Below are 27324 nucleotides of genomic sequence, written 5' to 3'. Positions count from 1 at the left end.
TAATATTTTAAGCTGAGAATAGAACTAAAGTCTCCTAACTCCGTGCTGACACACCCTCCACTAGGGATCTTAGCTATCTATGATCGTCTCTTAAAATGGAAATGAAATATGGGATTGCAGAGCCTAAAATTATGAACAATGAAGAATAACATAAAAAAGCAGAAATACTTTCCAAAGTAAAGTGACATTTCGTTCCTTTTTTGTGCTGTCTTCATGAATTATTCTCCAAAATTCAGGTCCTTTGATAGGAACTGCAAAACAACAAGGAGCCCAAGTTGTACTTGTATTCTCAGAAGTAATATTTTTCAGTCATAGTATTTGAAACACACACATGCATTTTTAAGACACGTTTACAAAATCTCTACAGACCTTTTACATCCATGACCACTGTGTAGGCTGGAGTACTCCAATTACTCCAATATCCCAGTCCATCCAGCCTCTTACAGCGCACCTGAGCAACGTAGACTGCACACAGGTCTGGCACCGGGAGACTGACAGATTTTGATTTTGCATCATATACCTCATACATCTGTAACATAAGTCAATGCATTAGATTGATCATGACTCACACACAGGTGGCTAAAGGGCCCTGAAGTACATTTTATTTTAAACCTTAACACTATTCCAAATTGAAGAGTAAACTGACTTTGTGTCTTCTGGCTTTGGAAATACTCCTATCATGCTTGGATCATGAGCTCCTTCAGGTTAAGGACTATCTTAGTCCCCTTGTTGTAACCAGATTTGGACTGGTTCACTTGCAGCCTCACTTCCCAATCGTTCTCTTAAGCCTATTATTACACATCTCTGTCCACTAAGCCTCTATCCACAAAAACTATTAAGAATTTTAACCTAGTAGTTAATAGGGCCTGCTGTGGAGGATCTCTGATATTGAATCTCCTCAATAAGCAGGTAAAGAATCACATTCATTTCAGTTACAATCATCATGACCTAGTGATGTTTGTAAGTCTTTGCAGGCTGCCATCAGACAACTGACACCACGAGTCATCACATGCACACTTGCACCTATGGGTATGATTCTGGTTATTTGGTAAAAGCAGCTTCTTCCAAAATGTATTCCATTGGATACGTGTACTAAAGAATATAATTAGATGTTGGATAAAAAGGGGCTCATTGGTAAAATAAGTTTGAGAAACATAGGATGAAGTAAATTCACAAATAAATGTTTCTTTAATGCCGGACCTTTCCTAACCTTTAATATGTAATAAACTATGACTTTACACTAGGAACATACAGTGATGCATGGTTTCCTAAACTTATTTAACCATGCAAGCTTTTTTAAAGAAACATTTTATGGGGCCAATGGTAAAAGCTCACTTTTGGAAATGATAGATTGTGGGAAATTTTATTTCTTTAAAGGGTTAAACTTAGATCACTGTAACAAAAATAGCTACAGAATACAGCGGATATACTAAATAAATAAATCTTATGACAACAAAGTAAGTTGCAATAAAATTATTAAAATAGTCAGAAATAACATTTAGTGAAACAAGCTAAAGAAATTTCTAGATAAAAGTTACCTTCCACTGTATTTCTTTTCCATTTAAGCCATAACGAATCTGGAACTGAAGATTATTCTCTGGAAAAATGGGCTTTTTCCAAGATATTTTCAATAATCCAATTTTTGCAGTAATTTCTGCTTTCACACTGGATGGAGGCAATGGTTTTACTAGAAATTAAAAAAAAACAGTATATGTAACAGTAATGATGTTTTAAAAACCATTCTTATGATGTTCTATTTCCATACCTTATATTTATAAAGCAGTAGCTCTTTTTCAAAAAATGTCACATCCCTTATCTCATTTGCTCCCCTACAACTTTATGTAATAGATACAAAAGGGATTATTTTGCAAATAGTTTGATTCTTTAAAAATCAATACATTGTCCATGTCACTCTGTTTATAGTAAGACCTGATTAGAAATTGAGCCCTTGGCTCTGCATGCAGAAGATACCATACTGAACACGGGATAAACATTGAGAGCAAACTCTGTTCCATGTAGAGCTTTAATTAAAGGCAAAAAATATGCACTGCATCCATTCCCACACGTGTGAATTTCAAACTCTTCTACTATCTATTAGTAAGTATTTCTGGGTCAAGGTCAGAGGTAGTCTTGCAGAGTGAAGACTTGGCTCTCTAAAATCTATGAAAAACAGGCTTTTTTTTTTTAAGCTGTATTTTTAAAATTAATTAATTAATTTTTTATTTTTTTTTTTACAATATACAAAATAAATCAGTCTCCATGCGGTCTCTCCACTATCAGTTCTCAGGTATCAGGGTCCTTTCCTGCAAGTTTTCCATTGATTATTCAGGAAGTTTTTCTGTATTTTAGTTGTAATTCCAGTTTGTTCCTGGGCATATCCATGCAGCATCCACTTACTCTGCTGCCATTTTTAATCTCCTTTAGTTGTATTTTTTAAATTTTATTTTATTGTTTAAGGTATTAAAAATAGTAGTACATATATCTCCTTACCGCCCCCCCCCCCCCCCATTGACCTCCCAGGGGACAGAAACGGAGGCAAAGATGACAAAATGGCAAGAACATTTTTTTAAATAGAAAAAGACAATGTAGCAACTCAACATATTTGGAAACCAAGAGTCCCAATGCCCAAGCACAACAATGTGACTTTATGTGGAAAAAGAAATCTAAACATTATGAGTTTATCTTCTATTTAACAAAATGCAGGTTTTAACTCTGATGTGTACTAATTATTTGAAAGTATAATGAATCAAATAGTGATTTTTGGCATATTTTCCCAACAAAAATAGTACAGAGCACTGGAATGTACTCTTTTATCTCTGTTGCACAATCATAAACGGATCATTTCTCAAAGCTTCCACAGTAATAATACTGGATGGATATATCAAATTTTCCCAGGGTCCTCTTAAGCCTTTGAAATCAAAATGTGCTTTGAAAGAGTATTTAAAATTTCATCATGGATGTCATCATTCCTTGTCTATTTTCTCTTCTTCACTTGACTTTAGCTATTTTGAATGCTGCTCCCTACACAGCCTCATAAATTAAAGCCTTGAGTTATTACTATTCAGATTACAAAAACCATCAGAATACCTAAATTAAACTTTGAGATTTAAAAACTCCAAATGTTTCTATAAGTACATTGGGGGAAAAATACAAAGTAGTGCATTATTTACAATATTATTAAATTTCACTCATCAAATAGTATGCTGAAAATATTCCTATTGCTAAAAAATTGTGCTACAAAAATTTTAAAATAAAATAAATATAGTAAAACTTTCAAATGCTGATTGTCTTCTCAATTTCACTATGAGCAGAACAAATATTTAAATCTAATATGATCAGAAAATAGTAAAATACAACTGCCCCGAATCAACCTAAATCCAAATCTGCTAGTAAAAATGAAGACACACAGCATTTTAACTTACCCATGGAATCAGGAACAACACACGTAGGAGGAGAATCCAATGAACCCAGAGAGTGATTGATCCTTATCCACATTGTGTAGCCGGATAAGAGAAAGATTGGCTGAAATATGCATTCATAAAAACCATCTCTCTGCAAATGGCAATCTTTGGGTTCAGAGGTGGTATGAATAGATGGAACATCAGAACAATAAAGGCTGCTCCTTGAAAGACATGAAAACAGTCCATTAATATACAACATTGATGGAAGCAGTAAGATTTGAGAATTCTGCTTTGCTGTTTAAAAGGTACTGATTTTGCTCCATCTGAAAGTAGTTGTCTTTATTAAACAGGTATTTTAGAATTCCCAGCTACATCACAATCTTGTTTTTCCATAAAAGCAGACAGTAACCCTTATTAAATATTTCATTAGACACTAAGTGGGAATGCAAATAAATTAAATGGCATTGCTCTAACAAGGAGATAATGACCCAGTTAGAGAGAGAGCCTATTAACACTTTGAAAGCTAATCTAATATTATACCCATGTAATACCATTTTAAAACTATAGGCAAAAAGCAGCAGTGGGCATCCCTGAGATGGGAAGGAAAATAATTTCCTTACACCTTCAATACAGATTAAATTCTACCACAAACTGAAAACAGAGTCGATAGTAATTATAGCATAATTACAGTGTCCGACTACTTTCTAGTTCAAAGCAGTATAATTTTGAAGATATCAATTCTTGATTTGCATATGAATCATATAGTCAAGAATATCATTCATCTTCTCAGAGAAGAAAATCATTTTTTTATAACTGAGCCCCTATCAACACCCTGCCTCATAACATACAAAGCATTTCTCCTCTTCTTTGAAACAGCCCTTCGGCCACTATTTGCTCTTAATATGGCATTAAAATGGCTAAAAGTAGCAGTTACTGTTTTCTAATGAAGTATATTCTACTATCCTCTTTCAAGAAGAAAAGCTACAAGAATACCGTGATGGCGATATTTCTATAGGAAATTTTTATCTCAACATATCCACACAAAAATAAAAACAGCAAAAAGAATACATACCTATGATACCTCAATTGCAAAGTACTCCCCGCGAGTGATTGGATTGCCTTAGTTGACCATCTGCAAGTCATTTTAGTTAAGTAGCCATCAGTTTCACATAATATATTGATATTGACATCTATTTAAAACAGATAAAAATATTAATATGCAGCAAAAATACCAAAGGAATGCTTCATGAAAATAAATGAGACTCTAATACAGAGTCCATAAGATAAATTTATCTTGTGGAACAAAAGGAAGAAAACCTCAGTGTGCTTACCAACCACATACAATTCAGCATAGCGATGGTGGCACTCGTGCTCCTTGCAGCAGTACACTGCGTCGTAGGCGAACTTTCCTCGCAGTCTGGTTGCATTCAAACTGGGAAGAGTAACTTTGCTAACACGGTCGCCCACAATGTTATACTGGCTTTCAGGAATTTTCTCAGCTAAATTCATCCACCAAACAATATTTTTTGAGGAAACGATCTTGTTTCCATTTTTGTAGATGCAGTGAAAAGAAACATTAGACCCAACACTTGTCAGAATTTTAGGTGGAAAGTATATGACATCTGTAATGAGGGAAGAAAGGTAGAAAATCAGATGAAGAAAGAAAACATTGTGTAAACAATTTATTATGTAAAAAAGATTCATAAAAGCATTCAGGGATGACACTGCCAAAAACAAAACAAGTGTGCTAAGAGACTGCATAATTGTAACTGCCTGTTTGTGTACAGCTAATTAAGATCCCAAGCACTCTCATTCTCAAATACTTGACCTTCCATAAATATCTTCAGTTTTATTATAATACTAGAGGCCCGGTGCATGAAATTCGTGCATGGGTAGGGTCTCTAGGCCTGGCCAGTGATCAGGGCCGATCAGGTTCCTTGCCTCCCTGCCTCCTCCTTCCCTCCCTCCCTCAGTGCCCCACCGCCACCACCACCGCTGGTCACCTGCCATGTTCTGCGCCACCCCCGGGTGGTCAGCGCACATCATAGCGAGCGAGCAAACTCCCGGTCACCTGGTCGAACTCCCAAGGGGACAATTTGCATATTAGCCTTTTATTATATAGGATATGATTTCATGAGTAATGGTCACTTGCTAAGTGATAGGTAGAAATTTAACGAAAGTGAAATGTAGTCTAATTCCACAATGACTTGTCTTCCATGAGACTCTGCTTTAAGAATCAGTGAAGCTTAGGGTGAGTTCTCAAATCTCTGTAAGATAACACCCATCCCTCCCCCCAAAAAATGGTGGACTATTGTCTCATTTGGATATATGAAAATTTCAAATTAGCAGGAAAGGTATAGAAATAAGCTTTAAATAAGAAAACTAGTTAGGAAATGTAAAATTAATGCACCAATATACAGAGCAGGTCTGTATATTACTGCTCTGTAGCATAATTTTGAGTTATTTTATTCCAGTCTCCTGCGTTTGAAGACAAAGGGAACCCAAATTTTTCTAAAATATTATTTTTAATGTCTATACACTATCCCATACTACTTTTTCAGTCCCCTGTTGTTGGAAACATAGTTTGTCTATGCTTTTAATAAGAAATAGAATAAAAGTCAACAACTGTTAACAAAGGAAGAAATTATTTCTGCCAGAGTGCATTATAAAATCAGTATATTTAAGGTAACCCATTTTCTGCTGATAAAAATATGAATATCTGTTTTCTTACATAACATTTTTTGGGTTATCCCAAAAAACAAAATCGAAAATACTTCATTGGTTTTTAAGGTTTCTGCAATAGCATGCTAAACTCCAATATCTTTATATTTAAAATCTACGCCAGCCATTGGCAGTTAGACATAAACAGGAAAAAACTTAGTAGCATGAAAGTACTGGACAGAAGCCAGTGCATTAGGTTTATAAACTAGTGTGGAGTGGCATTCAAGCCTCATAGTACATTACTTACTGCAAATAAGTACCTAGCAGGGACCTGAGAGACCATTAACCTACCTTCCATGTGCTCCACATCTCGTTACTGAGCTGCTTCAAAAGACTCAGAATAATCCATTTTTCAAAAGAGTACAAATGAACTTTTAAAAATTAAGTTGAAGCTTTTTGTTTTAAAGGTAATAAACACACAAAACATTTCACTTCAAAATCGAATGCATATAATTAAGGCTTAACTCGGAAGTCAGATTAAAGTCAAAGTATTTTGGCATGATTAAGTGCTAAAATATTAGCTTAAAATAAAGAAGACAATTTATTAAAAACCTGACAATTTGTAAAATTTACATTAAACAAATGTATTGAAATTGATGGGGTAAATGTTGAATATTTACTTTTTAAATAATATAAATAAGGCCCTCGCCAGTTTGGCTCAGTGGGTAGAGCGTCGGCCTGCAGACTGAAGGGTCCCAGGTTTGATTCTGGCCAAGGGCACATGCCCAGGTTGTGGGTTTGATCCCCAGTGGGGGTCATGTAGGAGGCAGCCAATCAATGATTTTCTCTCATCATTGATGTTTCTCTCTCTCCCTCTCCCTTCCTCTCTGAAATCAATAAAACAATATATATAGAAAAATATATTTTTTAATAAATATATCTGATTTTTCAAAATGTGAGTTAAGGAGTCCTGACCGATGTGGCTCAGTTGGTTGGAGCATCATCCTGTGCACCAAAAGATGGCAGGTTCAATTCCCGGTCAGGGCACATACCCAGATTTCGGGTTCGATTTTCAGTCAAGTCCCATGCAGAAGGCTACCGATCGATGTTTCTCTCTCACATCAATATGTCTCTCTCTCCCTGCCTTCCTCTCTCTAAGATTAATTTTCTTTAAAGTAAGTTAAGGAAACATCAATACAAGTAGTGTTCTGAATTTGTGAGTTTGAAACTTTTATATTAACTGTACATTTTGAAAAAGAAAGTAATTCAACACGATACTGCTATGGATGCATATACACCTGGGAGCTCTTATACAAGTTTTCATTAACAAATTAGCTTTTGCAAAATTTATGTAGAAATGTCTTTCTGGTTTAGTGCCACAAAACTTAAGAGTCTTATACCAAACGCAACTTCAAAAAAACATATTCCCTTTTCAATAGAAGGTACTATTAAAAAAACCTACCTTGTGTGGTAAAAATAAGAGGGTTGCTCCAGTCACTCCAGATGCCTGGGCCATCCAGCCTCTTGCCCCTCACCTGAACCTCATACGAAGACCCAGGAAGCACACTGTCTATTAGCAGAGATGTGGCTGAGACGATTTCATCAGCCTGTTAAATATTATTTGAAAACACCAAAGTATCAAGTCACTGTGAGCCCTTTACCCCTTGTGAGATCACAAGCAAGTCTCAACAAATTTCAAAGAATTAAAATCTTACAGAGGAGTTAGCTGGCCACAATGGAATTAAACAGAAATCAATAACCAAATAACAAAGGTTGGTACATTAGTCAATAAAATTTTACATAACCCATGAGTCCAAGAATCACAATGACAATAAACATATATTTTTAACTGGATGATAATGAATATAACTTTTCAAATCTTGAGATATATAGCTAGTGTCAGTGGGAAGCGTCATGCCCCTGCTGACAACTGGAAAGCACACGGTGGAAATGATGAGCAGGGTGAACAGAGAACTGATTTGTTCCTAGAGGAAAACGTCACAGAAGGAGGGCATGAATAATTTTTAAGAATCTTAGACTGATGATAAACTACAGTGAATCAAAATATAGTTTATAAAGTAGAAGGAAAATATTTAAGAGACCTAACTCTGCATAAAACAACCACCAGCAAAGAATTGCTTAGCGAATAAATTCGGTTTCCTAATGATATACTCTAAAACTATTGGACTCCCCTGTGTCTTAGACTTCAAGGCGCCATAGAATGAAAATGGTGAAAAGCATTAGGAACCCATTAAACAATATCAGATCACCTATAGTATTTAAAATCCTATTTTCTCAATTTTACAGATCAGAAAGCTGAAGCCCAGAGAAGTCTTAACTCTGCTTTTCCATACACATCATAAAAGGATTCCCATCCTACTCTTTATGAAAATAAAGTCTTAAAAAAAGTTGGCCTAGATCTAAGAAAAAAGATATTTATCTCTAAATCATAGAACAATTAGTCTCACAAAGTGCCGAAGTCCATGCATGGCCCATGAGGTTCTTAACAATCTCCCTGTTCTCCTCCCCTAACCTTCTTGGTTTTTATTGCATACTAGAGGCCCGATGCATGAAATTTCGTGCAAGGGGCTCAGCCCTCGCAGCCCTGGCTGCCTCGGCTGGCCCTCGCAGCCCCTCGCAGCCCCTCGCAGCCCCTCGCAGCCCCTCACAGCCTTGGTTGGCCCTCGCAGCCCTGGCTTCATCCGGAAGGTCATCCGGATGGTTGTCCAGAAGGTCTTCCGGATGGTCATTCTGCTGTTCGGTCTAATTAGCATATTAACTCTTTATTATATAGGATTAGTTGATTGATTGGTTTTGATTGAGGTAACTGGTTAGTAATATTATATTGGTTTGGGAAAACTAGACAGTCACATGCAACAGAATGAAACTAGACCACTATTCTCCTTGATTTTATCCACTTTGATTCACACTGTTACTCTTACTCTCATTCACTCCCCTGGCCTCCAGCCTCTCACCCAGGTTAGAACCTCTGAATGGCTGTTTTCTCTATTTGGAACCGGATTCCCCCACATATTTACATTGCCAGCCTCTCAATGAAATCTTCCCCTACCTCCATTTAATGCTATAACCCACCGTCTCTCACCAGTACTCCCAAACTCCTCTCATTTTGGTCTACTACCCCAGTATATCCTGATACAAGCATGCCCGTTCTTGATATCTAGCAGGAGCTCCACAAAAACTTACTGAGAAAATGAAAAAAGGATTTGATGCACTTTACAGTGCAAATGCATATACTGCACTGCATGTAAACAAATATACTAAGCAATTTTTAAAAGGATTAAATGTAACATCAGAAATCAAAGAAGATCGGTAGGTGAAAAAATTATAAATGAATTCAAGTTTGTGTAGTTGGACTTCCTGTAGCCATTTAACTGTGTGTGTGTGTGTGTGTGTGTGTGTGTGTGTGTGTGTAAATGAGAGGAAGAAAGAAGAGAGGGGAGGGGAAGAGAAAACAGGGGAAAGAAGAGAGATCAATTTAATATATATAAACTTATTTAGAAGAGGAGTTTTCTCTATTACTAAATTCTGGAAGGAATTTGTCATGCTCCTCAATATGTAACATAGATCCACATATAAGCAACACTGAGTAACGTCAAATAATTTTTCTAAAAGCATTTTACAGAAGATGCAGAAATGCTGTTCATATGGTAAGTTCCTATGCTGATCTTAAATGAAAGCCAGTGGTGCAATGTTAAGTTATAACGGATCCTGCTCTACAAGGAGCAGGCATATTTGGTATGCGGAGAGCACTTTCTATGGGACATAGATGAGTCTCACCTTTACTTTAGTTGCATCTCAACTTTTCCTTTACTAAAACATACTTACTTCTCTCATACTTGTAGAATTCTCTGAATATTTCACTTCATATTGAAGTTGAAATGGTACCAATGTTGAACTGGACCAAGAAATCTTTAAATCACCACTGTCTGTGATTTCCATATGCAAACCTAATGGTGGATCAGGCTTCACTTAAGAAAAAAAGGAAAGAAAAAAAAGAACATGTTTTAAGTGAAGCATTTCTTGTGATAATCATAAAATGAAGTCAAATTGAAATTTTAGCATATCTTGTTCTTTCAACTACTTAAAAGGTGACCTGGAGGACAAATTACTTGAAAGTCCTAATGTTAAGATATAATGTCATATGCAGATTCAAAAAGTGATATATCCCCAATAACTTAGAAGTAAAGGAGAAATTGTGAGGAAAATTGTTTCAGATACCTAGAAAAGTGACTCTAGGGATGTCAAAAACAATGATGCAAAGATACAAGTAAAGAGTTAATATATAACTACCTAAGGAAATATGAGCTGAAAAAATAGTAACACTGTTAAATTATATATTATATAATTACATATTAATAATTATACATTAATAATTAAAATATATTATTTAACATATGTACACAAAACTGAATTAAAAAGTTAAATATTTTAAGTTCACATTTACTTATATTAGTCACATTTGTAGTGACATATTCAAGCTGGTCAAAAAATTTAGGGGGATCTTTGCACTGAAAACATGGAGCATTACCTATTATTTGAGTTTTTCTTTTGCTCAGATTTGTATAGAAAATTACTCCTTGTTTACTTTTTGTTTATCTCTGCCCACTATTATTTGTCCCTACTCTGTGAGGCAAGAACTTTGTCTCATTCACCACTGTTTTCCCCGGCTCCCAAATCATGAGCCTCTAAGAAATATTTATTGAAGGAATAAATCCAGGCAAAAAAAAAGCTCCTAATTATTTTCATAAATAGTTATCTGAGATGTAAAAATGTGATAACCAAATACTTTATTAGTATATCTCATTAGACAGATCCAGGATTTAAAGAAATAAAACTGTTTTCAAGCAAGAATTTAGGTTACAATTGCAAAGATAGCAATACTATTGTTACTACTGAATGACTGAATGCTACAACCATTCCAGAAGCTGCTCACAATACTCCCTGGCACCACGTTTACCATGATTACAGAGCTGGTGAAAGCGAGATAAGCTAGTGACAAATTTTGTAAGCCGTGTTTAACCTGTTTGTATGACTGATGTTTAGATCTGTGATTTTCTTATGCACAACTTACCGATAGTGATGGGTTGAACTGACATTAAAGGTGACTGAAAAACCACTCCCCCAGATGTGATTTTTAAATACATAGAGAGAGTGCAGTTGAGTTTGGCTGCTGGCACAGACACATGGCATTCACAACATTTATGAGCACTGCAGTTGCACTGAACAAGCTGGAAACTGCCTTTCTGGGGGACCAGCGGTGATTCTGCTAACACTTCAGGCCTACGTGAAAAAGGAGAGGCAAACATTAATATAGATGTAAAGGTACTGACTATATTTAAAATGTAGGACACAAAATCCAAATTGAAATAAGCTATTCTGGACACGCAGCATAAAGGGCATCGGCAAAGCCATACATTATATCAGGGAAACAGATAAGGGTCAAAGCAGGTTAGCTGTCAGAAATGATATAAGCAAGAAGAGAAGTACAAAAAGGAAAGAAAAATTGCTATCCTAAAATCCTATACCCAATGTAAATATCTTTCAAAATAAATGTGAAATGACGACTTTTTTGCTGGCGTACCAAAACTGAAAGAATTCACCACCATGAGACTTGCATTATAAAACATGTTAAAGAAAGTCCTTCAGGCAAAAAGAAAATGAATGATAGCAAATGAAAGTCTACACAAAGAAATAAAATTTAATGGAGGGTAAATATTTACGGATGATCTAAAGCAAAAATAATTACCATGTAGTGTGGGGTTTATACCATAAGTAGAAGTAAAATGTATGACATTAGCACCAAGCTTAGAAAGGGGGGAGATATGTTATTATGCAGTGAAGTGGTGTAGTATCACTTGGAGGTATAATATCAGGCTATCTTATAAATCCTAAAGCAACCACTAAAATAATAAACTGTATGTGATAAATATACCAATTACAAACTCAGTGTGGAGGAAGTGTTGCTTTAGAAATTGTGCTAACTTGTATATACATGTGCATTCAGATATAAACACAACAGGAAAGAAATGTACCCTAGTCTTTCCACACACGTCCCACTAGCATTAAATGTTTTAAATTATGATAAATTTTCATAATTTATCATAGACTTTAGTATTCATTTAGTTCTAAAATACCAATCAGGAAACAACATATACAGACCTTTTAATGTGGAAAGCAGTCTGCTGGGCACTGTGTAAGGAATAATATTGTTGCAAAAAGCACACTAAATTCACACTGAGACTTAAACTCAAGTTATTATGTTTGCTTATGAGTCAAAGACATGTAAGGGCATTTTATGAGCCTCAGTTTCCTTAATCCGTAAGACAGAGAAAATGCCTGCAATATCTATCTTTACAAGGTTGTAGTAAATATCAAAGACAATTACATAAAAGTATCTTTGAAAACTTGAAGTGCTGTAACCCATAAAATACTGTTTTTAACCAGAGGTAGGTTGACTTAGTACTTTCCGTTTTATATAAATCTTTAAACAAAGCCAATAAAATGTAATTTTTAAAAATATTATGCCTTGCCTTTTATGTGTTTTTCACAGATTAAGATAAAAGCTTTTATCAAAGGGATATGGAACAAATTGAATAAATTGTGGTTTTATGCCAGAAGCTTTGACTGAAGAACTCCCAAATTTTAAGGCAAAAATAGAACTGAACCGATAACAAGACATATATTCTCAACTAATATTTTTTTATGTTTTTAAGGATAAAAAATTCTAGTGATATTTTTCTTTTTAAAATAAAAAATAAGCTGGAATTACACTCTCTTGACTTAGATGGTCTTGCCAATGCCATCCTTTTCTAAATACAGTGGATAATTGTAGAATAGGGCTGATTACCGATTAGATTAACTCTTTGGTTTCTATAACACTTCACTGTTGTGTTCTATTTAGTCAATCTTCATATTCTTTAAAATTTCAATATACACAAAGAAGCTAAAAATATGTAGCAAAAATTCATAGTAACTATATACAATGATTATATAAAACTATAGAATACATATTATAGTAATTCATAATTTGTTTTTTCTTAAAAGCATCTCTATTCAGAAATTTCCCAAGCCACCCCAACAGATAACCCTATCACGAAACTCTAAGAATCAATCTAAAACTAATTTTCAAATGTTCTAAGCAGGAGTCAGGAAACTACAACCCACAAGCCAAATATACCTCTTTTTGTACAGTCTTTGAGCTAAGAATGGTTTCTTACATTTTCAAATGTTTTCTAAAAAAAAAAAGAAGAAGAAAAGGAAAGAAAAGAAAGAAAAGGAAGAATGTTCTGTGATATGTGGAAATTATATAAAATTCAAATGTTAGTGTCCATTAAAAAGAGGCATGCTCAATTGTTTATGTATTAACTATGGCTACAAGGTTATGACAGAGACACTCTGGCCTGCAAAATCTAAAATACTGGCTAGCAATCCCAGCTAGCATGGCTCGGTGGTTGAGCATTGACCTATGAACCAGGAGGTCATGGTTCAATTCCCGGCCAGGGCACATGTCCAGGTTGTAGGCTCGATTCCCAGTGTGGGGCATGAAGGAGGCAGCCAATCAATGATTCTCTCTCATCACTGACGTGTCTATCTCTCTCTCCCTCTCTCTTCCTCTCTGAAATCAATAAAAATATTTTTAAAAAATAATAAAATATTGGCTACCTGGCCCTTTAAGAAAAAAAATTTCAATCCCAGCTATAGGCCAAAAATACTTTGTATTCCTTAGTGGTGGGTACTTGATGGGTAAAAGACACAGAAACAGTGAAACAACATTAAATATATCAGCAAATTTCATAATATAACATATTTACAATTTACATAAAACACCTTGAGAATCAATATCTACTACAATTTTTTAATCCACCTTATGAGGGAACTAGTATCACCTACTATATGGGTAAGAAACTGAGGCTCAGAGAGAAGGTAGACCTCATATGAAGTCTTGCCCTTCCATCTTCAGTGCTCGTTTCATTACACCCAAGATGCCTTATTATTACAAGATAAATTTATCTGTTGCCATTGTCATTTTATATACAGGATAATAAAGACTTTAGGGGCCACAACTAAAGAATCCTTAATATGAGCTGTGTTAATATTTCTATAAATTAGAACATTAGAGAATTATATAATTATTTCAAATTATTTTTTTCCTTGAGGAAAACATTCGATATTTGTCATATTTAAGAGAACAGAAATTTTTTCAAGTTTGTGTGAAACCTGGACTACACCAGCTTTGCTACTTGCCAAAGTCAGCACAAGAACTCCTTTTAACTTCAAAAAGACTTTTAAAAGTTTTAAGTATTTCTGAACATCAAATGATACTCTAAAAATTTGATACTTTTAAACTATAAGAATTAAAATGATGGTCAATATTTTAAAATAAAAAAGAGATACATTAGCTTAAAATAACCAAAACAAGAATTTCTGGCCCTGGCCCAGCGGCTCAGTTAGTTGGAACATCATCCCGTACACCAGAAGGTTTCAGGTTCGATTCCCGGTCAGGGCACATACCCAGGTTTCGAGTTCAATCCTGGGTCAGGGTGCTTATAGGAGGCAACTAACGGAGGTGGGGGGGGGGGCACGCAGTGGGGGAGGGAGGAAAGAATTACTGAAATTCCTAAAATATTTTTATGCAGCAACCTATTTTATGCCTTGCCAGTACACTCACTCACACACACACACACACACACAGTGCTTCTATTTATTTAATCTCACTTTACTTGAAAGGGAAATAGTAAAAACAAACAAACAAACAAGTAAACAAAAACATCTGTCAAATAAATTTTAAATTTGGCTTATTTGCAAATTTTATTTTTTTTTATTTATTTTTTATTTTTTTTTTAAATATATTTTATTGATTTTTTACAGAGAGGAAGGGAGAGAGATAGAGAGTTAGAAACATCGATGAGAGAGAAACATCGACCAGCTGCCTCCTGCACATCTCCCACTGGGGATGTGCTCGCAACCCAGTTACATGCCCTTGACCGGAATCGAACCTGGGACCTTTCAATCCGCAGGCCGACGCTCTATCCACTGAGCCAAACCGGTTTTGGCTGCAAATTTTACATTTGGTCCATTTTCCACTCAAAATTTACATATATATAAGTACTTAGTATTGAAATTTCATTTTTGGTAGCCACAGTAGTTTACAGAAAGCACATTCTGTCCTCTGACCTTTGGTCAAGTTATTTGTTTCCAGAAAATTTTTCTATGAATGTATTAAAACTTTTATAAGCCGAGATTTATACTAAATTATTATAGGAATAACACCAAATTGGTGCCACCCAAACTTCTGATTGTGACATAAACTTAGAGCAAAACATAATAGACAAACCAATTAACAGGAATTGGAAAATTTAATATCAGCTTTGTATGTAATTTAGTCAAGTCACTTATTTTAAATCTCAGACTAGTAATCTATATAAATGTTACCCAAAAATTCTACTTTGCCAATCCCGAATAATTTCAAAACCAGGTTAGTGTCCCAGACTAGTCTTATCATAAGAGTCACATGGAGGCTTAAAAAATAGATTCCGAGACCCTCCGTGGAGAATTTGGTAGGTCTGGGGCTGAGGCATCTGTTTTTAGTAAGTGTTATGGATCAGTGGTTCTCAAAGTCTAGTCCATAACCAGTCACATCAGCATCACCTGGAACTTGACAGAAATGCAAACTACCGACTCCAACCCAGATCTTGTGAATCAGGTCCAAGTGGGAAGCACTGAACTAGGTAAATCTTATCAAGAAAACAAGTTTAAGAAGCATTTTGTAAAAACACAAAGTACTCTTCTGATGTAAAATATTACCAAACAATGAGAAATCAACGAGGATGAGAGAAAGAAAATAAAAGAGGAAAGCAAGAGGAATGAAACAAAAACAAATGGACCTTAAAGTGTATCAAGTTAATAATATAACCACAAGGGACAGAGAAGGAGGAGAAGAAATCCTAATTAACTTTGGAACTAGTATTTTGCCAATGTAAGTGTTAGCCTTAGCAAAGACAAAACAAGTCTAAACATTATACTTTAATTAGTATGTTTTTCACAGTGGTATGGGTTAGCAATTTCAAAATAACTTGATATGTATTCTAGGACTGAGCAAATAGGTAACAGATTGTGGGAAAGGGAAGCCAGGTGTTTTACTACTGGAGTAAGGAGTTACAGGAAAAGAAAAAAGGCTAGAACAGATCCTGTGGCTTTAGAGTAAAATGGGAAATATTAGTAGGAACACACACTTTTAATATATTTATATACAGAGAGATGTAGATATGTAGATTTGTGTATACATATGTAACATGTCTGTATTGTGTGTGTACACATATAACTAGCTCTATAGTTAAGAGGACCTAGCAACAATGCAACCCAAGTAACAGTAAACATCTAGCCCCCAGATACTGCTTTGTAAATACCATTCTCCAATAAAAAAGAATCGGGGCTCCTTAGAGAAATAGCGGTTTCCAGTGTTATAGCAGGAAAAGTATAAAATCAACCTGAAACATTGTAATGCTGGAAAGTAAAAAATCCTCAAAAACAAATGTAAAAGATGGGACACATCAAAGGGACACAAGGACCAGCTTGAATAAGCTTCAACTAGCCAAATGAGATAATTCGAAAAATAAAATAATGAAAGTGATTATAGCCCGTAAATTAAAATAATCCATGAGTCCATCTTTATAGGGAAGAAGGAAGAGAGAGGGAGAAGGAGAGGAGAAAAGAAAGGAAGGAAGGAAGGAAGGAAGGAAGGAAGGAAGGAAGGAAGGAAGGAAGGGAGGGAGGGAGGGAGGGAGGGAGGGAGGGAGGGAGGGAGAGAGGGAGGGAGGAAGAAAGAAAGAAGGAAGGAAGGAAAAAAGGGAAGAATGGAAAGTATACTTCTCACAGAGCCTAGCACTGTGACCTGTACACACTAAATGTTTCTTGATTGAATAACATTATTTCTAAAATGACCCAATTAACATTGAACACTTTTATTTACTTTAAAAATAATGTATTTTTCTTATCTAAAAATTTCAGTCTGTTCTTTTTTATCATCAATTTTATGTTTTATACCCTCACTAGAGGCCTGGTGCACAAAATTTGTGCACTGTAGGGGGGTCCTTCAGCCCGGCCTGCACCCTCTTGCAGTCTGGGACTCCTAGCTCCTTACTGCCCGCCTGCTCACTGCTCCTTACCACTCGGCTGGCTGCTCCTTAGCGCTGCAGTGGAAGCAGGAGAGGCTCCCGCCATCACCTCTACTCTCACCAGCTGTGAGCCCAGCTTCTGGCTGAGCAATGCTCCCCCTGTGGGAGTGCACTAACCACCAGGGGGCAGCTCCTGCATTGAGCACCTGCCCCCTGGTGGTCAGTGCGCATCATAGCAAGTGGTCATTCAGCTGGTTGTTCCACTATTCAGTCTATTTGCATATTAAGGTTTTATTATATAGGACTAGAGGCCCAGTGCATGAAATTGGTGCATGAGTAGGGTCCCTAGGCCTGGTTGGCTATCAGGGCTGATCAGGTTCCCCGCCTCCCCACCTCCTCCTTCCCTTGCCACCCAGGCATGCCACCATTGCGTGGTTCCCTGTCACCGCCTCCCCACCTCCCTGCCTCCTCCTTCCCTAGCTCCCTCAGTGCCCTGCCACTGCCGCTGGTCACTCGCCATGTTCCACATTGCCCCCGATGGTCAGCCCATGTCATAGCAAGCAATGGAACTCCCATTCTCCTAGTCGAACTCCCGAGGGGACACTTTGCATATTAACCTTTTATATATATAGATTATATTCATATTTTTCTTTATGTCCAGAGCATGTGGAGAATATTAATAATAGGTATCCTTGTCTGTTAATTCTATCATCTCTGTCATTTCTGGGTCTTTTTCTATTGACTGATTTTTATTTTTCTCCTGGTTATAGGTTATATTTTTCTGTTACTTCATATACAGAAAAGTGTATTTCCTGTTCCTTTAGTATTTTTTACCGGATGCCAGACATTGTGAATATTATGCTTTTTTACTGGATGCCAGACATTGTGAATATTATGCTTACTCTAAAAGAATGGACGATTTTGTTCTGGCAGTCAGTTAAGTTACTTCAGCACTAGTCTAAGCCTTTTAAGCTTTTTTTTTAGTTTGGGGGAAGATAGTATAGAGAAGCCTTGAATCTAGGAGTAATCTGGCCCCACTTAAAAGTAGGTTATTATGGGGTTTCTACTGAAAGTCATTGACATCCAACAAGGTCTCTCCAATCTACTTGGTGGAAAATTTAATTATTCTTGGTCCCATGTGACTTCTGGGGATTGTTTAGCTTACAGCTCCTGGTAACTGTTCTCTTCTAAGTAGCTTTCCTACCTACCATCATGGCAGACTGGTATCCAGCCAAAGAGTCAAGGGGTCCCCATAATAGTTTCTGTGCGCATCCCTACTTCAAGTACTCTGCCCCATGAATTCAAGCCCCTTTATACTATCTGAACTTCTATCTCTGTCTTCTTGAATCAGCAATATTTCTGGGCTCTGCTTGGTTCCCCAGCCCTGCGTCATGTTCAGGTACCCAAAAGGCAGAGCCACTAAACATGGAGGATTACTCCTGAGGTTGAGGGAGTAAGCTTAACACAAGAGGTAGGAGGAGAAAGGGTCAAAGTGTGGGATCCTTGAAACTGAGATTATAGAAATAACATGCCATGAGAAAGGGTTAATTAGATGGGGTAAAAAAAAAAAAGAGAGAGAATAGTGAAAGTAAAGCATTCAAGAAATTGAAGATAACCCATGTGGATGTTGAAATCATCAAGAAAGCTGACCTGAGTAATAGTGAAGAGACCAAGTAAACTAGATGTAGTGAAATGGAGTGGCTACTTGATGAAACTGTGTGACCAAGGAAATCCACGTTATAAACGGGAGTTACAAAAGTCCACACTCTCTGGATAACCCTTGCTTAGTCATCCACATTGATCTGTCATCATCCCCCAGCTTCCGGACCCAATCACACGCAACGTTTCAAGTCTTCAAATGTCTACGTGTGCCTACGGGCCTTTGCAAATGCCCTTCACTCTATCTGGCTCATTCTTCTCTGCCCCCTCAGAATACTTGTAGTATGTTTCCACGTGTCCCTGTGTTTATTACATGACAGCATTTTCAAACTTTATTATGTCCTTTGTCTTTACTATTAGCTCCAGCAGGGCAAGGGCTCAGTCAAGTTAACATTGTTCCCCACACTCAGCTCAGTGCCTGCTGTACACAGTAGGAAACTCATGAAGGAAGAAGAGGATTTCCATCCTAGGTCTAAGATAAAAGGTCTAAAGCAGTTCCAGAATAGCACATTTCTTTGGTATCTCTCCTTCAGATTCTCTGACAAACATTAATATCTGAGCTCAAACAACGCTTTCCCTTAAGGGACATTTTTATAGGACTTTAAAACTCTTATAAATATTAGGTGTTAGTTCTTTTTAAAAATATAATTATTTACACATGGAAGCATTTGAAAGATTTCTCTTGTGAATTTCCTAATGTCCACAGAAGGTGATTTTGATTAAAAACTTTTCTATAGTAACCACCATTATGGATTTTCTCTTCCATGGAGGTCTCGTGTGTTATTCTGGCCATCTCTTCCTCCAGATCTAAAGAGTCTTATTTGAATTACTTAGAGATATATTGCACAAAGATGTGCACAAAAAATAAAATTAAAGGCAGAACTAGTATGTGACAATTGGTAAAATATACATATTCATCAGATTAAACCAAATCATACAAAGGATAGAAGAATTAATGTGGGAAAAAGAGAGATCGCTTCTCGAATTGAATGCACTTAGGATAGGTTTTCCTGTATTGATATTTTTAGAAACCTGAGTTAAGAATAAAAGCAGGTAAAAAGAATCTGCTAAATTCATCATATGAGCAAGATTTTAAAAATCTAGTTAACTTATCATAATTTTCTTTTTTGTTGTTGTTTTGTTTTTGTTAATCCTCACCCAATGACATTTTTTCCATTGATTTTCTTGAGAGAGTGGAAGGGAGAGAAGGAGAGAGAGGAAGAAAGAGAGAGAAACATCAATGTGAGAGAAACTACATGAATTAGTTGCCTCACACACACACACCCCGACCAGGACCTCGGATCAAGCCTGCAACCCAGGTTTAAAAACTGTCTTTTAAACTTATGTAATGATGTTGATGCTTTTGCCCCTTTTTTTCTGTTATCAGAGTTTGCATTCTCACAAAGAGTGCTTTGTAGCAGGTATTAATCTGTTTTGTACATAAATGTGTCAACAACTTGATGGTGGCATTTTTGAAATGTAAAACAAAGTGCTTGCAAATTGTAATTTTGCAATTGCACTTGTGTACTTTGTGTACTTAAAATAAAAAGTGATCCAAAGTATTTAGGTCACTGTAGGAATGTACTACATTGCAAATGCATTCTTTTCTCTGTGCTAAAGTCTGTTTTACCCAATAAAGCAGGAAATGATCTGCCCCAAACTTCAGCTATATCTTCATCCCCATAGGCCGTGGTCGGCAAACTGCGGCTCTCGAGCCACATGCGGCTCTTTGGCCCCTTGAGTGTGGCTCTTCCTAAGCCTTAGGAGTACCCTAATTAAGTTAATAACAATGTACCTATCTAAATAGTTTAAGTTTAAAAAATTTGGCTCTCAAAAGAAATTTCAATCGTTGCACTGTTGATATTTGGCTCTGTTGACTAGAGTTTGCCGACCACTGACCTAGGACTTCCTTTATTATCTCAGTACTCAGAAGACATAGTGACCGTTCTTCATTCCTCTATCTGTGCTCTTTTCCTGGAACTTGCCTATTCAACTACTCACTATCTATCATATACCTCCAATAGGTCCCTTTCTATCAGATCTCCAACTGTTCTCTCCCTGCTGGGTCACTTTCTATAGACTAGAACTAAGCTCATTCTTTCCCATGCTTTAAATGTCCACCCTTAGCCTGGCATTGCCTGTATTCCTCCACCTTCCAACCTTCACAATCTCAGCTAGGCTTCTTGGGCCTCTTGGATTTATAGTCCAGCCATTTCTGTTGTGGACATTTATGTAGGCGCCTGGGCTGTCCGGCATCGGAGTGGAAAATCCACCGTTCTGTAAGGCTGAAACACTGGCAGCGAGGGCACGTCCTCACCCATCAGATGCCCCCATTCAGGACACCGGCCCTGATGAGGACTGCACAGAGGAGCAGGGATGGCAGGGGCTTTTAGACTCATCAGTGGTAGCATCTAGGGACCAGCACTGAGATGTGGAAATTATTAGCACAGAGACGTTCAATGTCAGGGGTGACAGCAAGGACACCCTACCTGGGCTACGCTTGGGATAACCTTAAGAAATAGTTCAACATAAGTTATAAGTATTAACCACAGCCTGATAATCAGCACAAAAATGAGGATGATGTCCATTAAGCATATGTTCTTCCTTTTTGATTTACATTAACTGTATTTTTGTATATAGTACATACAAAATACATATATTAACTAATTTTGTATTTTTATATATTAAGTAATTTCCTCTGAATCACCTCCTTCCCCTATCATTTTACATAAGGATTCTTTACAATTTAGTATGTAGTTTACAGAATATTCATTTAGGCGAGACTGTGTCTGAATGTAAAGAGAAATTAATATTGCCCAGATATCAGAATTGTAAATGTTGCACAGAAATGGATACAACGACAATTGGCACATCGCATCTCCCTATTTTAGTGTCTCCTTTTGTTCAAAATGTAGTTGCATCTTAGTAAGTGAAAGCGTGAAGCTACAGGGAAGTTGTAGTTCCAGTATGTGTAGAAAGGTATGTGTGGCTGCTATGTAGCCAACAGGGTGAGCTATGCTGGCGAAGCTTTTGTCTCTCATCTTCAAACCCACCCTCTATACCAGTGATGGCGAACCTTTTGAGCTCAGCGTGTCAGCATTTTGAAAAACCCTAACTTAACTCTGGTGCTGTGTCACATATAGAAATTTTTTGATATTTGCAACCAATGTAAAATGAAGACATATTTTTGATATTTATTTTATATATTTAAATGCCATTTAACAAAGAAAAATCAACCCAAAAAATGAGTTCGCTTGTCACCTCTGACACGCGTGTCATAGGTTCGTCACCACTGCTCTATACTCTGCTTTCCCATGCTGCAGCTGAACCCTGCACAACTCCTGGATGCTGGTTAATCTCTACCTATAAGGAGTGCTAGGACACTAGAAGGCTGATGGAGGAACAGGGACTTGATCCTTCTTGTTTTGTTTCCTATTCATCACCCCAGCAAAGGCTCTTCACCTGGGTCGCTGCAGGTGATTTCAGTAACCAGGTCTTTTCCCCCCACATTCTCAGAACCAGCCATAACATGCCTCCTCGGAGACCCTTCAATACAGGCGATCCAGCATCCCCTCCTCAGACACATGAGTTTCAGCTCTGCAGGGTCCCTCCATCAAGTGCCTGAGGAACCAGTACCAAATCCTCAGAAGTCAGCTCTTCAGGATCCTTCCCCCAAGTTTTGTTTCGTTCTGGCTACCTCCCTTTCCACTCCTTGAAACAGCTCTGGCCAAAGTTTCCATTACTTCCACATTGTCAAGTCAATAGATATTACTCAGACCTTATTATACGGTTCTGTTATATCTGGCACAATTCACCTCTCTCTAGTCCCACCTTTAAACAATATTATTTCTTCATCAATAACTTTCGCCTCGCTCAGCCATCGTGACTCAGTGGTTGAGCATCGACCTATGAACCAGGAAGTCACGGTTCGATTCCCAGTCAGGGCACATGCTCGGGTTGCAGGCTCAATCCCCAGTAGGGGGCATGTAGCAGGCAGCCAATCAATGATTCTCTCTCATCATTGATGTTTCTATCTCTGTCTCTCTCTCCCTTCCTCTCTGAAATCAATAAAAATAAAATTTAAAAAATAATAATTTTGCCTTATCAATACATTTCTGAGGGGTAAATTAACAAAAATTTCTTAGAAAGCACTTTAGCAATATTGACTCACCAAATCATTGCAAAGCATTTGTGTGAATATGTCCAGTGAGTTAATTTCTAGAGTGAGGAATGCTGTTAGGCATAGCCAGTGCTGTGTGTGTACATTTAGTAAGTGGCAGAGCCAGGTGGTCCAACTCCAAAATATGTCTTAGTAACCTCTGCACCAGGGATTTTCAAACTTCAGTTCCATCAGAATCACCTAAGGGCTTGGTAAAACCTAGACCGACAGGCCCCACCCTCAGAATTTCTGGCTCAGTAGTTCAGTTTCTAAGAAACTTCCAGGTAATGCTGACCTGCTTCTCAATACTACCTACTCACATTTTTTTTCTTGTTAGCTCTTCTTCAGCCCTGAAAACTCAACTCAGCTGGTCTCCTTCCTTAGGCAGCCCTCCCACCTCTCTTCTCTCACCAGCTGTCCTAGATATCCTCACCAAGGCTCCCACACGACTCTTGTGCTCCCACAGCTTTATGTGCGGGCCAGTAACACATCAGCAACCACTAAAACTAAAACCCCGTGCCCTTCTGTCCCAACCACTAGCCTGTGAAAAATAAATAGAAAAAAATTCCCATCCTCCACTCAAATATCTAAGACCCCTAAATTGAGCTCGGACTTTTTTTCAGAATATATGCCCATTCATATCTGCAATGTCTTGCCAACTGAATAAAGAAGAGGAGAAAAGAGAAAAACTAATGGAAAAGAAAGTTTTATAAAAAAGTATATAAACTGCCACCTAGAAACTTACATAGACACCAAAGGAAATGTATGGATAGGAGAGGTTTCACAATCCACTTCTACACATTTTTTAAAAAAATGTGTCATAGAAATGTACAAATTAATTTAGTTGGTACTTACAGAACATATAAAAGATGGACCTTAAGGTCATAATTCTTGAAAGAACTGTTAAATAATGGCTCTATATAACAGATGAATAATTCCAAGTCCTCTTTCATCCAGCACTGTATGTTCCAGTTTGCACCTGAATTAAAAATAAACTGCTTTAAATCTGAAAAACATTCTGAACAACTCCCTGAAAGAGAAGAGCTAAATTAAATTTACCAGTGTTCTGATACAACTCACATTGCCCATTCTGAGAGAAAACAAAACAAAACAGGCTCTACCTAGTGGTATGTGTTTGCCAAAGTCATTCAGTGCCTTTGGCCTTCAGTTTCCTTTTTGTTTAAAAAAGAATTAAATTCAATTATTGCTTCTTAGACCTTTTTATCCTGAATCACTTACATAGGACAATCCTCAAAACAAAATCCTCACATAGCTCCGTTCAGGCTCACTTTCCAAGAGAAAAGAGAACATTAAATATCAAAGTACAAGCAAATGTGGAGCAATATTTATGTGTCCATTTTAGCAATAAAAGCAAGGTGATTCACATTTGAACTATGATGAATGTCTTAAATTCTCATTATTATAATATTACAGGCTCCAAATATAACTGATGAAAGTTTATTTCACAGCACACTGAAAAACTCAGCTGGTAATGTAAGATAAACTATAGGTGGTTTGTAATTTAGAAAGCAAGAGTAACAAAAAATGGAAATCATGACTATTTAGTAATGATTTCCATTTTTCTTAAACTATCTTAGGGCAACAGTAACATATTTCCCCAAACCTAAAAGATATCTTGAGCCCCACTTGGCAGAATAATCAATGGAAATCCTCAATAACCACCACTTAAATTAATAATTTTAGTTTTAAAGACTAACTCATTCAGAAGTAACTAGCTATTAGCCTTTATTTATACAGTATATAAAATTAAAATCTACAGCATTGTGGTCATTCCTTTTATGTGAAAAAAATATTAACTTTTGTTTTATCATTTCAAAGCTCATCCTAAGGACCCTGATTTCTTATGTTCATTCTTAATACATTTAATCATCACTAGAAAGGCTAAGTTTCTTTACAAATTTTTTAAAGTGCTTAATTTTAGTGACAGTGCAGTGGAATAAAACATTTATAACAAAATTAAAAGACTATAGATTCAATTGGAGGCACTGCTAACTTATTTTAAAACTCTGATTTTATTGCATATGTATGCTTTATCCTTATTCCTAAACTGATTTCCATAAACTGGAGTGTTTCTTCCATCGAATCAGTGGTGCTCCACCAGGGCCATTTGGTCCTCCATGGGGCATCTGGCAAATCCTGGAGCTATGTTGTGATTGTCACAACTGGAGAGGGAGTGGTACAGGCATCTAGTGGGTAGAAGCCAGAAATACTGCTAAACATCCTACAATGCACAGAACAGCCCCGCCTAACCAAGAATTATCTGGCCCAAAATGTCAATAGTGTAGAAGCTGAGAAATCTTGATTAATCCTACATAGGAATGCTATACATATGTGTGCCTTTATTTTCATCCTGTAGGTCTCTTTATAGTGCCGCATCAAGTGACTCTGCTCTATTAGCTCTTCCAGAAGGCTTAGAAATAATTTTGTTGTTTAGATCTCCAGATGCAGCATTATTAACTATACTAGCTACATTCAGTATGCATTAACCTCACACAACAAAAACTCCTTGATTTAAAAGATCTATTGGGTACAGAGAAATTCTTTGTTTGAACAAATATTATTACTCAAAATGCTTTAAAATGTAACTAATTTAACAATTGAATATTTTAAATATTTTATCTATTTAATAAGTTAGGTGTGCCTTTTCTATTTTAAAGCACACTTAGAAGACCACAAGAAATGTATTTATAGTTTAAAATAAGTTCCTTCATTACATTATTATCTTATTTTATGAGACATAAAAAAAAATGGGGGCTTATTAATTTGGTCACATGATGAATCCTAATTCTGTTACTAATACAAAACTATAATACATGTTAAGAATCCCATCCATAAGACATCAATTCCATGCAGTTTTCAGAGAATAAAAACATTTTGTTCAATACAGCTGAATAACAGCTAAATCTTGGAACATTAAAATACTTACCTATTTGTTGAAAAACTAAAGAATTTACTGTTGAAACGAATGCCTTCCCTTCAATGTTGTCTGCTTGTACAGAGCAGTTTTCATTTTCCTCACTCCAAATGCAACAGTGGAAAGTTGTTTTGGATGTTAAGTTAGAATAGTAGGTACCACTTGAATTAAATTTAGCCTCTAAAAGTGGCTCATAATATCCATTCAAATTTGAAGTGTTCTTTGGGATTCCAGCAGGCAAGAGAAAGTCGTAAGTTGTGTTTGGTGGCATGCAAAACAGCTTAAATCTCCAAGGAGTACTGGGATATGCCAAGTTAAATGCCGTTATCACATAAATAAATTCTGTTTGGACATTAAAAACACACATAAAAATCATTTTGACTAAGACATAAATAGGAAGTATCTAAGATTAAACCATGCAGTGCTCAACAGTCATTATTTAACTTTCCAAGTGCTCAAATCAGTGCCTAATACATAGCTCTGTATGTCTATTGTATAATGTGTTATACTTGAGAGGTACATTTATTTATAGAGACAACTTCACTCTCTAGCACCCCTTTTTGGAAATTCATGCTTCTACTTTCTCATTAGGATAATTTATATTTTAATGAAAAGAAAGTATAACTAAATATTTCAATTTCCATTTCTAAAAATGAATATTCTAATGAACTCCAGCATAGATAAATATCTGAATGGACAATTACATAACCAAATATTGAAGTGCTGTTTTAATATTTCTTTTTTAAAGTATGTTTTTATTGATTTCAGAGAAAAAAAGGGAGACAGAAAAAGAGACAGAAACATCAATAATGAGAGAGAATCACTGATTGGCTACCTCCTGCACGCCCCCTACTGGGGATCAAAGCCCGAAACCCAGGCACATGCCCTGATAGGGAATCAAACCATGACCTCCTGGTTCATAAGTTGATGCTCAACCTCTGAACAGCGCGGACCAGGCTGTTTTAATATTTCTTAAAAAGAATAACACCAAAATGTTAACAGTACTTTCACTGAATTCTTTTATAAAGGGTTTGTCTTCAACATCAGGATACTTGGATGAGCTGATGCTTCCCATAATCCTCCAGATACATGACGTCATATGAGACATACCCTTAATGCACTCTCCAAGTATCGGTGCACAATGACAAGATTTCTTACAGGAATCTTCCATTGCTGATTAAAGACAATTATCACTTTTAAGATACATCAAAGTTAAGCACAATTATAAAAAATCCTGTACCAAAAATAATCCTCAAAAGTGATACTTGTTTTTAAATAATGAATTGTTTGAAAATAAAATATCAACTTTCTATAATTATTTCTTTTACAAGTTACCTAAATCCAACTGCTGTGTTACTTCATATACAGATTAAT

At 36.5% G+C, this 27324-nt stretch overlaps 1 protein-coding gene across 2 annotated transcripts in view; it reads right to left on the bottom strand.

Annotated features, from left to right (window-relative positions):
- The window catches only part of LEPR (leptin receptor), an 83778-nt gene that overhangs the window by 19383 nt on the left and 37071 nt on the right, over positions 1-27324 (bottom strand). For both annotated transcript variants that reach the window (XM_014456752.2, XM_006089782.3), the window contains exons 3-13: positions 25963-26292; positions 23871-23994; positions 11155-11363; positions 9909-10051; positions 7525-7669; positions 4733-5023; positions 4474-4591; positions 3423-3622; positions 1539-1687; positions 370-529; positions 169-251 (exon numbers count right to left, since the gene is read on the bottom strand). In XM_014456752.2, coding sequence (XP_014312238.1) covers positions 169-251; positions 370-529; positions 1539-1687; positions 3423-3622; positions 4474-4591; positions 4733-5023; positions 7525-7669; positions 9909-10051; positions 11155-11363; positions 23871-23994; positions 25963-26292 — 1952 coding nt within the window. The remainder of the gene's footprint in view (positions 1-168; positions 252-369; positions 530-1538; positions 1688-3422; positions 3623-4473; positions 4592-4732; positions 5024-7524; positions 7670-9908; positions 10052-11154; positions 11364-23870; positions 23995-25962; positions 26293-27324) is intronic.

Source organism: Myotis lucifugus, unplaced genomic scaffold (genome assembly GCF_000147115.1).
Source record: "Myotis lucifugus unplaced genomic scaffold, Myoluc2.0 scaffold_63, whole genome shotgun sequence".
NCBI classification, from domain to species: Eukaryota; Metazoa; Chordata; class Mammalia; order Chiroptera; family Vespertilionidae; genus Myotis; species Myotis lucifugus.
Note: the sequence above shows the minus strand (reverse complement) of the source record. Positions and strands in the feature narration are given on the sequence as shown.